The sequence below is a fragment of the Oryctolagus cuniculus genome, chromosome 15, assembly GCF_964237555.1.
Source record: "Oryctolagus cuniculus chromosome 15, mOryCun1.1, whole genome shotgun sequence".
Lineage (NCBI taxonomy): Eukaryota > Metazoa > Chordata > Mammalia > Lagomorpha > Leporidae > Oryctolagus > Oryctolagus cuniculus.
Genome location: NC_091446.1, coordinates 77,047,895 through 77,063,235, shown reverse-complemented (window position 1 = coordinate 77,063,235; position 15,341 = coordinate 77,047,895). Strand labels below are relative to the sequence as shown.

The following is a 15,341-nucleotide window of genomic DNA, read 5'->3' as shown; positions in this document are numbered from 1 at the left end:
TCTCCCTTCTCAGCGCCATATTGTGGGAGAGCAGATGCATAGAATAAGTCTTAATTCCAGTAACTTAGTCTAGTCCGGGTTGCTCCCCACAGCTCCAAGCTTTGCTAACTGCAGAAAAGGGAAGGTTATTGTCTTAAACCCTAAAAGGATCTGCAATTCTCTCTGTTTCTCCAGCTCCCAGGCACTCAGGTGCCCTTCTTGTGCCCGTCCTATGTTTGGAGAAGAGCATAGACTGTGGATATGAAAGTTTACCCAGATCTAATTCACCTACCTTTGGCTAATGCAGATGAATGGACCGTATCCTGTATCAGAAGCTTAGAAGGAATTCCCAGCAGCTGTGAGAAGGCTGGAGCTGCAGGCTTGAAACTGGGCAAGACACAGGGCTGGTGGGAGGCCTGGGAGTCAAGAGCAGGGAGAGTGGCTGTGGGGCAGAAAGTTGGGTGAAGCATTGCTGCTGCGCAGTGAAACTCCCACCAGTTTCTGTCTCTTTATCTCTTTGTCCAGGATTCAGACTCAGGCCTGTCATCCTTGTGTGCATCACAGACCTCTTGGCTAAGTGGTTAAGTTACCTGCCAAACCTTTGTCCTGTGGGGAGAGTAATTTTTTGAGAGCAAGTAAGCCTCAGATGCTGAGTGGCCCCAAGCCTCTAACACCCAACTTCACAGCTGTAACATACTGTGAAAAGGGTTTCACATGCAAAGATGAACACAAAACGGGGGATGGGGGACAAAAAGACCTACCATGCAGAAAGAGGCAGAGTTGCACAGAGCCAGCTTACCCAGGGTAGAAGGTCATTCAGAGAAGCATTTGAACTTGCTTGCTTGCATGGACAGACAGTCCCTGAGTTATAATGGTTTGACTTGGGGTTTTCACATGGTGAGAGTGATGGGCATTCAATAGAAACCAAACTTGGAAGTTCTGATGTTGAACCTTTCCCACGCTGGGGACGTGCAATCCATAGTCCTCTCTTTGGGCTCCATGGTTGCCAGGGGAACAACCATCACTTCTAGGTGTGCTGTGTGGCAGAGCTGGGCTGCACCGTAATAGGTCATCTGGATTCGGTGCATTTCCTACTTAAGAGCATTGTCAGTTTACGAGGAGTTTATCAGGTTGTAACCCCATCATCGTCAAGGAGTGTCTTTTACACAGTCTTGAAGTAGGCTGTGACACCTTGGCACAGATGCACCTGTTCTCCAGCTATTTCACCCATGGCATTTGCCACCCAGAGGTGCCCCCAGGACAGAGCTGGCCTCCCAGCATGAATGATCTGAGTGAGCTCTGTCTGTGTGGGGCTTTGGAGCATTGCCTAAGGGGCCTTGCCAATGATTTCTGATGTCATCTCCTCCTGCAAGATTGAGCCGCATCCCATTGTCTCCTCCACGCTTTGGTGCATCTCTTACGCTCAGATTTCCTCCTGGCCTGGGATGACCTCTCCGTATTCTTATGGATGCTGTCAGTGTTCTGGGACAGCAGGTTCCCACCAGAAGCCAAGCTGTTCACCATGAACTCACAAAGGTGTGGAGGGAATAGCACCCCCCCTTCTCCATGCCGTGTTAGGGCATGGGGGGAACTGCAGGGTCTTTCCGTTCTTGTCTGAGACATGCCTGTGGGGCCTGTGACCGGCGTACTCCTGCCAGTCACCCAGGGTCACCTTCTTCTGCGGGAAATCCCCTCACACCAGCCCCAAAGGAGCTTAAAGAAGTCACTGGAGTGGCTGTTAGATTTTCATGATTCCTTTTTCTTTTCTTTTCTTTTTTTTTTTTTTTTGACATGTTCAGGGTTTCTAAATGTTTTTGTACTTCTAACTTCCCTGCAAGGTGGATAGGGGGAGGAGTTTCTCCAGCACACCACGTCAACCTCGCCTGTGACGTTATGTCTCAGAGCTGAGAAGTGACATGGTGCTGCTCATGGAGCTTGAGGGAGGGCTGGGAAGCTGTCAGTTAAAACCTTGACTGCTACGTGGGCACCCAGGCAACCTACAAATAGGACTGCAGCCACTCACCTCCCTGGGAGCTATAGCATTGCCAGCCTGCTGGGTACCTGATCCTGTGCTTCACCTCACTGGGGGAACCTGAGAGAGGAGATGGCTACCTGTAGGCAGATTGTCAAGTTGTCAGAGGGAGATTCACTATGCTTTATTTCCTTCTTGAACAGATTAATGAAAATATTAGTAATTTAAAATTAATAAATTATTATTAATATTAAAATTAGTAGAATTATTTCCCTTCTGGAACAGATTAATGAAAATATTATTAATTTAAAATTATTAAATTATTATTAATATTAAAATTATTAATAAAATTATTTCCCTTCTTGAACAGATTAATAAATGAGCAAACCAAATGACTTTCTGTGACACCACCCACCATGAAGAGTATCATGAGTCCAGGGTCAGCTCACCCCTCTGCTCCCCCTCCCCAGAGAGGGTGCTTGTGACTATGGCTTGTCACTGGACCCACCCTCCTGAACCTGTGACCCCTGCAGCGTAGGGCAAGATGATCCTGCCAAGAAGTAGCAAACATACAGGGCATGTTCGAAGCTCCAGCACTGGTCCCTTTAGTCCCATGGGACACCTTGTTTCTCTTCCTGTTTCTTCCAGTTCTTCAAAGCATCCTATCTTGTCACAAGGGTTGGCTCTGGGCCCAGCTGTGACTCTAAGCTGAGGACAGAAGGAAGGCATAACATGGCCTAGGCCTGCCTGCAGGGACTTCACCCCATGGCAGATCATGTTCTAAGCTATGGTCCCCCCAGAGCACACCAGGTTGGCCGTGGAATTGAAAGGTGGCGAGTAAGGTGGGGATACTCACCTGCCGCCCAACAGGCCCTCCAAGCCTCAGAGTTTGTAGCAAACCAGATGCAACTCACGGTGAGGCTCGCCCTGACCTTCCTGTGCTTTCTCTCCAGGACAAAGAGGTGAACCTGGAGCAGGTGCACCGACGCATGAACAGCCTCATGGATGAAGACATTGCTCACAAGCAGATTTCCCCAGCTTCCATTGAGCTCTCGGCCCTGGAGATGGGGGGCCTGGCTCCAAGCCAGGCCTTGGAGCCCACTCGGGAATACCAGAACACGCAGCTGTCAGTCAGCACCTTTCTGCCCGAGCAGAGCAGCCACGGCACCAGCCGGACACTGTCCACAGGGCCCAGCAGCAGCCTGCCACTGCCGCTGAGCACCGCGGCCACCATGCCCTCCATGCAGTGCAAACACAGGTCGCCCAACGGGGGGCTGTTCCGACAGAGCCCGGTGAAGACCCCCATCCCCATGTCCTTCCAGCCTGTGCCTGGGGGCGTACTTCCAGAGGCCCTGGACACCTCCCACGGCACCTCCATCTGACCGCGCCGCCTGCCCTCCCGCCCGCCCGTCCACCCACCCACCCGACCAGCAGAGCTTTTTAATACAAGAAACCACACACACACCACACACATGCACACACACACACACAGAGACTTTCATTTTTCTTGTACATATATGTAAATAATGACAGAATGGAGTGGGGTAAAAGTGTATTTTGAATATTCCCAATTTTCGAAGTCAGTAAAAAAAAAAAACACAAAAACTGTACGAATGACTTTGTAAATTTTGTTCTATATGAATAAAAAGGCAAATTCCTTGTGATCATTCTGAAGTGCCAAAGGAAACCCTATTCCTCAGGCTGCCTGAGGGCAGGAGAGGCAATCACAGGAGGACCCCTTCCTGATAGAGGAGGGCCTACAGGAGCCCCCCATGCTGCTTGCTGCTGTGAACCACAGCTTCCCATGCTGTTCCCTGGCCCCTGGCTCCCGATCCTCATTTACTCTCCCTCGCGTAGATAAAGAATGAGCTTGGAGCCAGCGTTGGCCTGGCCTGTTAGGTCACTGTGCTGCAGAGTGACCAACTTCTCCTGCTAGCCTGGGACAGAGAAGGGACCCTGGACACAGGCCAGTGCTGGGCAATCTGTGACAGCCTGGGACCTCGCCTTGTGTCACAGCAGGCAGGGTGTAGCAGCCACAGGAGCCCCGAGACGCTGCACATAGGGACCTAACTGTCTCTGAGCATTTCAGTGCAATGTGCACTAGTGTCTCTGGTTGGCTTGTGTTTTACTTTCCTCTCCTATTTGGCAGACTCAGCCAGTGATAGAAGATTAGAGAGAGGAGGGCAGGCCCCATGATGGTCTCAGGGAAGCAGGGCAGAAGTGGGCTTGGCTGGCTGCAAGGTTCATGGGCAGAGAGAGGTGCCAGGTGTGGTTGGTTCTGTGGACCAGAAGAGGTGGAGGGCTGGGATGCCAGTAGAAGAAGATGATTCCTCAGAGATGGGGCCGGAGAAAGGGTAGGGTGCTCACAGATGCAGGGAGTAGAAGCGCTGTGGTTTTAGGTTAAAGAATTCTGTTGGGAGGAGCTGGGGGAGGTGCACTAGGTGGGTGGATGGATGCTCCAGGTAGTGAGGAAACCAGGAAACACAGAAGAGAGGAAGCAGCCTGTGCCCCTGGGAGGGAAGGTTCAGCATGTCCTTGAATGATAGGAAGACAAGTACCTCACAGCACCATAGGGAAGTTTCTGGTGATCCCAAATGTACAAGCCTGTTCTGGGTCTTAAGCCATTCAGGTCATCTGCCCAACTGGGCCAGACCCCAGCTCAAGCCCCCTGGCCTGGCTACACCGCCTTCTCCAGACCAGCAGTCCTCAAGCAGTGATCCAGCCCATAGCAGGGGCTCTGCTGCTGAGGGCATCTGGTCTCCTGTGAGACTCCCAGGCCTGGCTCCACGCTGCAAGACCTTGTCTGGTGAGGCAGGGACAGCCTGACAGCCCCGCCTCCCTCCATCGCCTCTATGGGTCAACTCAACTACAGAACCTGGGAAAGAACCATCAGGATGGAGTCCTTGGCGGAATCTGAGCTCTGAAGAGAAAGGCGGTTCTGACACCTGGAGGACCTAGTCCATACCTGGCTCCCAGGGGACGGGGCTTCTGCCCCAGCAGCACTCAGGGACCGAGAGCCTGGGGCTGAGGTGGTGGAGAAATACTAAGTCCTCTTGATTGCTTATTCTTTAGCCCTGTCCAGCGGCTCAAGAGATATGTTGTGACAATGATAACTAGTGTGGGACTGATGTCCTTCCTAAAGTCCCGAGTGGCTTGGCTGAACAGTAAGGAGTGCCCGTATCACACAGTTAGCTAAAAGCACCCTGAGGAAGACACTGTTTATAATTATGTATGCTATTTGTGGATGCTGAGAAGGGCCTGACATCTGTGCCCCCAGGGCCATCCACTGACATGTCTCTAGTCAGAGTGTGTGGACCTGGAGCCAGGTTGCGTGGGGCAAAGCCCAGTGGGCACCATCACCCTGGATGGATGGTCAATTTTTCATATATATATACATATATATATATATAATCTCTCTATTTTTTTAATCAGACTCTGGTCTCACTGCCTTATCTCACACCCAAGTATGCCCCTCCTCCCCACAAGAAGAGCAGTCTTCTGGAATATTCCATGGATATGGACATTGTCTTGGATGGCTTTGCTTAGAATGGGTGTCAGGGAGGGAGGTGTGTGTGTGTGTATGTGTGTGTGTGTGTGTGTGTGTGTGTGTGACAGAGAGGGAGGGAGGGAAAGAGACCAGCATCTTCAAGGGGAAAATATTCTGCTTCCAAAATCCTTAACACCTCATGGTGTTATTCTTCACCGTGTTTGTTATTTTTTGAATTTCTTCCTACCTTTGGCACGAGAGGAAATGATTGATATTCAAGCAAGTTCTCTAGGGGAAAAAAAAGGCAAAACAACAAGGTTCTTCCCAACTCAGATTTCTGTGTCCGCTCAGAATGTACCTTTTTTTTCATGCTTTGCTCTTTGGATTTATAACTCTGTTTAGACTATTCCATACATTTTAGGTATATTTTGTGCCTTCAGACACTGCAAATAATAATCAGCATTTGGATTAAAGTTGTTTAATAATAAAACTTGTCTTTTCTCCCTACTCTCTTATTCTCTGGTATGGAGAAATGCTGTCTGGTTGTTCCTGGGCATGCTGCCGTGGTGAACTGAGTCCTGTCCCACTGACAGGCACAGTCGAGAGGGGGCTCCTCTTCCCACGTGGGTCTCAGCTACACTCAGGGGTGGGAGACACACCACCCTCACCCCCAGGGAATATGGGGTCCCCTGATATCACCCAGGGGATGGTGTGTGGGACAGACTGAGCCGGTGGAATGAGCACTCTAGTGCACACATCTGACTTCAGTTCTCTCGTCTCTCCACGTGCTCTGCCCTCAGGGGGTTCCCTGTGTTAGGTCTCAGGCTGAGGGACTCACTCTTGCAGGAGCAGCAGCTTGGCTCCGCAATATTTGGTCCTCACCCTTCTGCAGGGGACACCCTTTACCTGTGCTCATGTCCCGGGGGTCGAGACCTCTTTCCTGACTCCCACAGGCCTTTGTACCCAGGCCCCACCTCTGATGCCCCACTCTTCCTTTTGGCTTCAGGGCCTCTGTGGGGCAAAGAGTACCACTGTGAATCCTGGGCTAAACCAAGCTGGCCTGCAGAGGTTGGCCAAGGTTTCAACCTGCAGGAGCTAAAGGGGCATGGCCAGCTCTTGGGCCTCATTCTGTGCACCGTTGATGGGCTCCTCCGTTGTTGGGGCCAAAACCCTCAAACTGGAGTGGGAGGAAGGGGACAGACAGTGGGAGCCACATAGGAACTGTTGAAGGACTGTTTTCTTGGGAAGAAGCAACCCAGTTCCTAAATTCCATACACACCCCCAGGTCACACCAAGACAAACCTCAGTCCATACCCGATCTTTATCTTTTCAATCATGAACAGCTGCAATGACATGGGTGAGTTCTTCATTTCTGTGGCTTCTGCCTTTTAATAATCATTGAGTTGAATTACAGATAAGATAAATTTGATAACTGAGATGGACAACATCTAACAGACAACCCGGGTTCACTGTGTGACATTCTGGTTCCACCAGAAGGGGTTCCTTCATTTTCTGCAAACTGCACAAAACAGGTTCACAAATTAGCACATACGTCCTATGTCTTCACTAAAGCATTGTTTTGTGCTCCTAGCTTTTAGCAACACAAGATTAGATAAAAGCTCAAATGTTTTTTTCACTGACCTTTCTTTGCAAGGGACACAATGAAAGAGACAGCATTCCTGTTCCTAATGCCACACTTTTTATATCTCAAACATGCTTTTATTTCCTGCCATTGGTTGTTTTCAATAAATGAAGATTATGTGAATTATGTGTGACTGGTATTACCTTCACCCTTCCTACCAAGAAACTCAGATAAGTAACAATTTTCTGAGCCAGGAACTTTAATCATTGTCATGCTTCTTCCTCCCAGTGGTGGCATTTAGTCAGAAGAGATTATTTGTGGGAGAAGTGCACGTATTCCAGGTGACTCAGGGGAGCTAGCAGCTATAAAAGAGGAAGTGATCATTGTCAATACCTCTGACCACCTCCCTCCCTGGCTTTCGGTCTTTCACCTCTGAACTTGGCACTGAGTGCTGAGCTCTAGAGAGAGTAGGAATTCTCTCTGCAGCAGGAAAAATGCTGACCATGGAAATGTGCAGTTGCCAGTGTCTTCAAGGTGGAAGAATGGGCACCAGACAGGCTGAGGTCACTTAGGGTGAGTGATACAGTGGGAGTCAGGGGGAGCTCTCTTGCTAACAGATTCAAGTACACAGTTGCCATGGGCAACCAGGAGTCCAAACCCGAAGGAAAACTAAACATTCCCCCAACATATGCAGACTTAGCCACACCCAAAACAAGTATCCACAGACACAGGCATGCACACTTGCACTCAGGTTCCCACAGGCATGGTCACCATGCCAGGCTCATGCACGCGGAGTTTAAAAGCAAGCAGCAGTGCACTTGGTACTGTGTGCAGGTGGTGTTCTGTCCATCAGAGCTGGGATGCAGAGTGCAGGGGAGGAAGAGGCTGTGTCAGTGCTTCCCTGCCCTGCGCACAGCTCCTACAAAGCAATCAGCTGTGGAGCACTCAGCAATCAGCCACCAAGGCAGAGGGTGTGCCTGTTGCAAAGTGGGCCTCACTCCTGCTGGAGGGCCTGGGGCACACCGCCAACTCTCCTGTCACCAAATCCTGGTTTGTCACCACAATCCCTGAAATGTGCAAAGAAGTCCCAACTAAGGACGTTAAAGATCTCTACGATGAGAATTACAAAACCTTAAAGAAAGAAATAGAAGACGACACAAAAAAATGGAAAAATCTTCCATGCTCATGGATTGGAAGAATCAACATCATCAAAATGTCCATTCTCCCAAAAGCAATTTATAAATTCAATGCAATACCAATCAAGATACCAAAGACATTCTTCTCAGATCTAGAAAAAATGATGCTGAAAATCACATGGAGAAGCATGAGACCTCGAATAGCTAAAGCAATCTTGTACAACAAAAACAAAGCCAGAGGCATCACAATACCAGATTTTAGGACATACTACAGGGCAGTTGTAATAAAACAGTGTGGTACTGGTACAGAAACAGATGGATAGACCAATGGAACAGAACAGAAACACCAGAAATCAACCCAAACATCTACAGCCAACTTATATTTGATCAAGGATCTAAAACCAATTCCTGGAGCAAGGACAGTCTATTCAATAAATGGTGCTGGGAAAACTGGATTTCCACATGCAGAAACATGAAGCAAGACCCCTACCTTACACCTTACACAAAAATCCACTCAACATGGATCAAAGACCTAAATCTATGACCCGACACCATCAAATTATTAGAGGACATTGGAGAAACCCTGCAAGATATCGGCACCAGCAAAGACTTCTTGGAAAAGACCCGGGAGGCACAGGCAGTCAAAGCCAAAATCAACTATTGGGATTGCATCAAATTGAGAAGTTTCTGTACTGCAAAAGAAACAGTCAAGAAAGTGAAGAGGCAACCGACAGAATGGGAAAAAATATTTGCAAACTATGCTACAGAAAAAGGATTAATAATCAGAATCTGCAATGAGATCAAGAAACTCCACAACAACAAAACAAACAACCCACTTAAGAGATGGGCCAAGGACCTCAGTAGACATTTTTCAAAAGAGGAAATCCAAATGGCCAACAGGCACATGAAAGAATGTTCAAGGTCACCAGCAATCAGGGAAATGCAAATCAAAACCACAATGAGGTTTCACCTCACCCTGGTTAGAATGGCTCACATGCAGAAATCTACCAACAACAGATGCTGGCGAGGATGTGGGAAAAAGGGACACTAACCCACTGTTGGTGGGAATGCAAACTGGTTAAGCCTCTATGGAAGTCAGCCTGGAGATTCCTCAGTAACCTGAATATAACCCTACCATACAACCTAGCTGTCGCTCCCCCATTCGCGGAGGAATGACACTGGACCCTGCGCTGTTCTTTTTGCCCAGCCCTTCCGGGTTTGCTGCCAGCTCTTCCACCTCCGCGGAGGGGTGGCACCCTCGCCACTTTCCCTGCTTCCGCGGAGGAGCAGCACACCGCTGGCTGGCTCTCTCAGGGGTTTCTCAGGGGTTGCTCAGATGTTCCTCAAGTGTTCCTGGTGCATGCTGTCTCTCTCCTCCTTTATAGTCCTCTTCCACCAATCCGTACTCTGCTGCCCACATGCCGAGCATGCTGCTCTCCTCCAATCAGGAGCAGGATCAGCTCCTGCAGCTCGTCAGTCAAACTGGTGAGGCAGCTGTGTAGAAGTTGTTTGCTGTCTCTCAGCACCATATGATGGGAGATCAGATGCATAGAATTAGTCTTAGCAGTTCCAGTAATTTAGTCTAGTCTCGGTTGCTCCCCACACCTAGCCATTCCACTCCTTGGAATTTACCCAAAGGATATTAAATTAGCAAACAAAAAAGCTGTCTGCACCTTAATGTATATTGCAGCTCAATTCACAATAGCTAAGACCTGGAATCAACCCAAATGCCCATCAACAGTAGACTGGATAAAGAAATTATGGGACATGTACTCTATAGAATAGTATACAGCAGTCAAAAACAATGAAATCCGGTCATTTGCAACAAAATGGAGGAATCTGGAAAACATTATGCTGAGTGAATTAAGCCAGTCCCAAAGGGACAAATATCATATGTTCTCCCTGATCAGTGACAACTAACCAACCACAAAAAAAGGAAACCTGTTGAAGTGAAAGGGACACTATGAGAAACAGTGACTTGATAAGTCCTTGTCCTGACTGTTGATGTACAATTTAATACTTTATCCCTTTTAGTATTTTTTGTTCTAGTTAATACTATTGATTGAACTCTGTAATCAACACACATTTATTCTTAGGTGTTGAAATTTAACTGAAAAGTGATCCCTGTTAAATATAAGAGTGGGAATAAGAGAAGGAGGAGATGTACAATTTGGGACATGCTCAAGCTGACTTGCCCCAAATGGTGGAGTTAGAAATGTGCCAGGGGATTCCAATACAATCCCATCAAGAATTCATGTACCAATGCCATCTCATTAGTCCAAGTGATCAATTTTAGTTCACAATTGATTACACTGATAGGTCTAAGAGTCAAAGGGATCACACAAACAAGAGTAGTGTCTGTGAATACTAACTGATAGAATCAAAAAGGGTGAGAATGATCCAACATGGGAAGTGGGATACACAGCAGACTCGTAGAATGGCAGATGTCCTAAACAGCACTCTGGCCTCAGAATCAGCCCTTAAGGCACTCAGATCTGGCTGAAGAGCCCATGAAAGTATTTTAGGCATGGAAAGCCAAGACACTCTGGCAAAAAAAAAAAAAACAAAAAAAAAAAAAAAAAAACAAAAAAAAAAAACAAACACCTAAATGAAAGATCTCTGCAAGTGAGATTCCAGTGGAAAGAACGGGGCCATCAAAGAAGGAGGTACCTTTCTCTGAAGGGAGGAGAGAACTTCCACTTTGACTATCACCCTGTTGGAATAAGATTGAAGTCGGCGAACTCAAAAGGCTGCCATAGCCTTGGCAACTCATGACTAGAGCCTAGGGAGATTACTGATGCCATAAACAAGAATGTCAAATTGTTAAGTCAACAACAGGAGTCACTGTGTACTTACTCCTCATGTGGGATCTGTCCTTAATGTGTTGTCCAATGTGAAGTAATGCTCTAACTAGTACTGAAACAGTATTTTACACTTTGTGTTTCTGTGTGGGTGCAAACTGATGAAATCTTTACTTAATATATACTGAATTGATCTTCTGTATATAAAGATAATTGAAAATGAATCTTGATGTGAATGTAATGGGAGAGGGAGCAGGAGATGGGAGAGTTGTGGGAAGGAGAGAAGTTATGGGGGGGGAAGCCATTGTAATCCATAAACTGTACTTTGGAAATTTATATTTACTAAATAAAAGTTTAAAAAAAAGAAATTCCAGCCATTCTCTAAAACGTGCTAGTTATATTCAAATAAGAATGCTCATTATCCTCTCCATTACAGGCACCGGTTACTGATAGATATGGTGTCCCCTTCACATATAAACTCTTTTATCCTTGTATCAGCTGTGCATGGTAAAAATTATTACCTAAAATTTATAGCTAGGGAAACCACCTGAAAAGACCTGTTCTGAGAAGTGGTGAGAGAGAGCTCGGTTGAGGATCCATGAAAGCACAGGTAAGCTGTTTGCACAAATACACCCCCATCCATAGTGATCTGCACACCCACCACGGCCTGCCCCTCGGGTGACCTCCTCAGCCTTGGAGCATGGCCATCCCTCTCATGCACAGCGCTCACACTTGACCCCTCCCTTCCAGCTGGGGGCGGGAGGTCTAGCTGTCAGCACGGAGGGAAGCAGCATCTCCATATCCATCACTGGAACAGGGCTGTTTGCTTTGCACTCCCTCCTTGTCCCACTGGGAGCTGACGGCGCTGGCAGCCCTGGCTTCTGTTGCTGAGACCCACTCAGGTGATAATCCTGATTGTTCCCAGGAAGCAAATGAAAAGCAGCACGGCTTAGCTGGGGAGGAATGCCTTGATGGTGAGGTGTTCACTCAGCACCCTGTAGGCTTCCAGGCATGCTCACAATGCAATGCAGACGAGAAGAAGCAGGACCAGAGAGATGGCATCTCCAAAACTGGAAGAGATGCTGCGGAATCCTCTGGGGCATGGCTGGAAGGGGCGGGTCCATGGCTGGACCCTCTGCAAAATGCCAGGCCCTCAGGGGCTTCCTGGCTGCTGCGGTAAGCCCCAGCTCCCTCGTGTCACGTCTGGGGAAAGAAAATGCATACCTCTGGAGCTACAAGGGATATGTGTGGTAGGATTATTTTTACGTGTATTTTGAGCCTGTTTTTGAGTTTCTCAACCTCAGACCCAAAGCCCACAGTGGCTGAATCTTGCTCATTGGGCAACTTGTCATCTGGACAGCGAATTTCTCATGGAGAAGGTGCGTGTTGCACTCAGGAGAAAATGATCGAGTGGGCTGCTCTAAGCAATGGCACATTGAAGCTGAGGATTTGAGCAGAGACTCCCTTTGGAAAGATGTATGCAGGTAAAGGAAAGTCACAGGTTAGCAGAGAGGCCTCAGGCTGCCAACAGTCCCATCTCCAGCCTGAGCAGTGGTGGGAAGGAGTGTGGCTTTTAAGAGTTCAAGGGCTGCCTGGTGGGAGATGAGTTCAGCTCTGGGGATGAGCCTTCCCTTGGTGACCCCACAAGCAGTGACTGACCTGGGGGAATGCATGCATAGTGACTTCACTGTCCCCACCTGCCAGTCTCCTACCTGTCCATGAGCAGGGGAGGTCACAGAGGTCATCCACACTCATCACCCCCAGCCCAGGGCCCAGAGCAGGGTGTGGAGGATGGAGAAGGGGTACAGGGTAGGAGGATGGGGACATGTGGGGGAGTCATACAGGTATTTAATGGAACAGGGACCAGAGGTAAAGAAAGGGGATCCCCACAGGTCTATGCCTGTTGTGAGCTATAAGAACTCACTCATTCTTCTCCCTAGAAAAAGTTTTAAAATCTGTTTTTGATAATCAATGCAAATAAGATAGTCTTTAAGAGGTTCACTGAAGGTGGTCCAGCTAGTGTGATAACCTAAGTGAAGCCCCACGTTTCCCACTGAGACTTCCCTGTGTGTTCAGACAGTGTAGACAGACACGGTCAGGCACAAGGTCACTTCCCAGATCAGGAGCTCAGCCACCAAGGACTGCAAGCCTGGGTGGGGGAGAGCAGTAGGCAGAGTGAAGGATGTGACATTCACCAGGAAACACTTGTCTGCCTTCTCCCGGTTACATTAATGGGACTCCATCCTGCAAAACTGTAACGTGGTAGTGAGGACGCGCTTCTGAACAGATCCCCAGGAATTCCAGGGCAAGCTGCCCAGGAGGCAGGGTGTTGGGATCAGGAAGGTGTGCTTTAGAAGTGAGGCTGGCCAGTAAGGCTGGGGACATGTGAGCCCCTTCTGACATAGGCAGGATGTCTCACAAGCAGGCTGCCAGCTGTGGCTGGAAAGCCTGTCTCCAGACCAACCGGCATCTTCCCCCACTTAACAGCTTCTTGTGCTGCACGTGTGACCTTGCGGCTTTAAATCACAGCTTCAGGGTGAGTGCAATCTTTCACCCAGAGCTGGCAGGGGAAGGGGCTGAGCCCCTGGAGAGACTCAGACTGGCTGCAGGAGATCCCGGCTATCTTATGTGACTCTGGTGGTTTTAAATCACGCCTTCAAGTTAGTCACAGTCTTCCACCCACAGCTAGCAGAGAAGGTGGCTGGGCCCCTAAGGAGACGGGCTGTCTCCATGGGACCCTGCTATCTCCATGAGCCCCAAGCCAATCCACATACAGTATGTGAAACCCCTGTCCAATGGGCACCCTCACAGAATGACCCAATGGAAAAAAACAGTAATGCCTTAAAAATCCAGGACACTTCCTCAAAGCCAGTGTCCCTCTCAGACCAGACACTTTCTCTGTCGCCTGCCAATCAAATAAAAATTTCTTTTCTGTCTAATAAAAGTCTCTGCCCCTTTGCAAATTATTTCCCAGCTTTTTATTTCTATACTATGCTGAGGAAAAAAACCCACAAGACTGGTAACAGGAAGCCAGGCTTTGCTGTTTTCTAGTTCTGGGATCCTGAGTCAGTCACTTACCTCTTCTGAGCATCAGCGTCCACTTCCATGAAATCCACACAGTGAGAGGAGCAACTCTGTCTCAGAGGATGAGCCAAGAAAACTCAGAATAAGGCACCAAGTGTCACCATCAGTGACTGGCACATGCAAGTGCTCAGTGATAACTATGATCAGGACAGGAAATACCACCACATAGGCCACAGTTTTAAAATGGAATTATATATATATATATATATATACACACACACACACACTGGGGCCAGCGCTGTGGCTTAGGAGATAAAACTGCTGCCTTCAGTGCCGGCATCCCATATGGGCAGGGGTTCGAGTCCTGGCTACTCCACTTCTGATCCAGCTCTCTGCTATGGCCTGGGAAAGCAGTAGAAGATGATCCACATCTTTGGGCCCTTGCACCGCATGGGAGACCAGGAAGAAGCTCCTGGCTCCTGGCTTCTGATCAGCACAGCTACAGCTGTTGAGGTCAACTGGGGAGTGAACCAGCAAATGAAAGACCCTCCCCCCTGCCTCTCCTTCTCTCTGTGTGTAACTCTTTCAAATAAAATAAATATTTTTAAAAAGTATATATACATACATTTGCAAACATGTACACACCACATGCGCAAACAGATGTGCAAGTAAATATACAGCTCAATTCATTGCAACAGTGAGACTGTTCTCGTGTGGTCCCAGCCAATTAAAGCATAAATAGGGCACCGTGTCACTGCTTGCGACACCAGCATCCCATATTGGAGTGCTGGTTCAAGTGCCGGCTGCTCCACAGCTGATTCAGCTTTCTGCTCCTGTGCCTTGGAAGGCAAAGAAAGATGGCCCAGCGTATTAGGCCCCTGCCACCCAGTGGGAGGGGAGACCCAGATGGAGTTCCTGGATCAGACCTGGCTGTTACAGCCATCTGGGGAGTGAACCAGATGGAAGATTTCTCTCTCTCCCACCCTCTTTGTAGCTTGTGTTTCAAATAAATAAATCTTAAAAAAATATTAACAGCCTCCCCGAGGCCCCTCTTGTGCACCTCCTAGGTTGACAGCTCCAGAACTCTCAAGGGAATCACTACTTTCAGTTTCAACATCATTGATTGATGGGCGGGCATTTGGCCTAGCCATTAAGATGCCAGCCAGGACTCTCACATTCTATATCAGAGCACCTGGTTTCAATCCCTAACTCCAGCTTCTGATTCCAGCTTCCTGTTAAAGAACCCTGGCAAACAGCTCTGACAGCTGAATCTGAATCAGATTCTTCCTCCTATATGGGAGACCTGGATACTGTTCTTGCTGCTAACATTAGCCTGGCCCAGTGCTGGTCATTGCAGGCA

The 15,341-nt window shown here is 48.4% G+C and overlaps 1 protein-coding gene across 3 annotated transcripts in view; it reads left to right on the top strand.

Annotated features, from left to right (window-relative positions):
* LOC127488765 (glutamate receptor ionotropic, delta-1) overlaps nucleotides 1–6,138 on the top strand; it is a 754,955-nt gene extending 748,817 nt beyond the window's left edge. Inside the window, exon 16 of one of the 3 annotated variants that reach the window (XM_070057983.1) lies at nucleotides 2,905–6,138. In XM_070057983.1, coding sequence (XP_069914084.1) covers nucleotides 2,905–3,333 — 429 coding nt within the window. In that variant the 3' untranslated portion in view covers nucleotides 3,334–6,138. Of the gene's footprint in view, nucleotides 1–174; nucleotides 374–2,904 lie in introns of those variants that run through there. The other 2 variants (XM_070057984.1, XM_070057985.1) reach the window with 2 other exon arrangements.
* The last annotated feature ends 9,203 nt before the right edge of the window (nucleotides 6,139–15,341 follow it).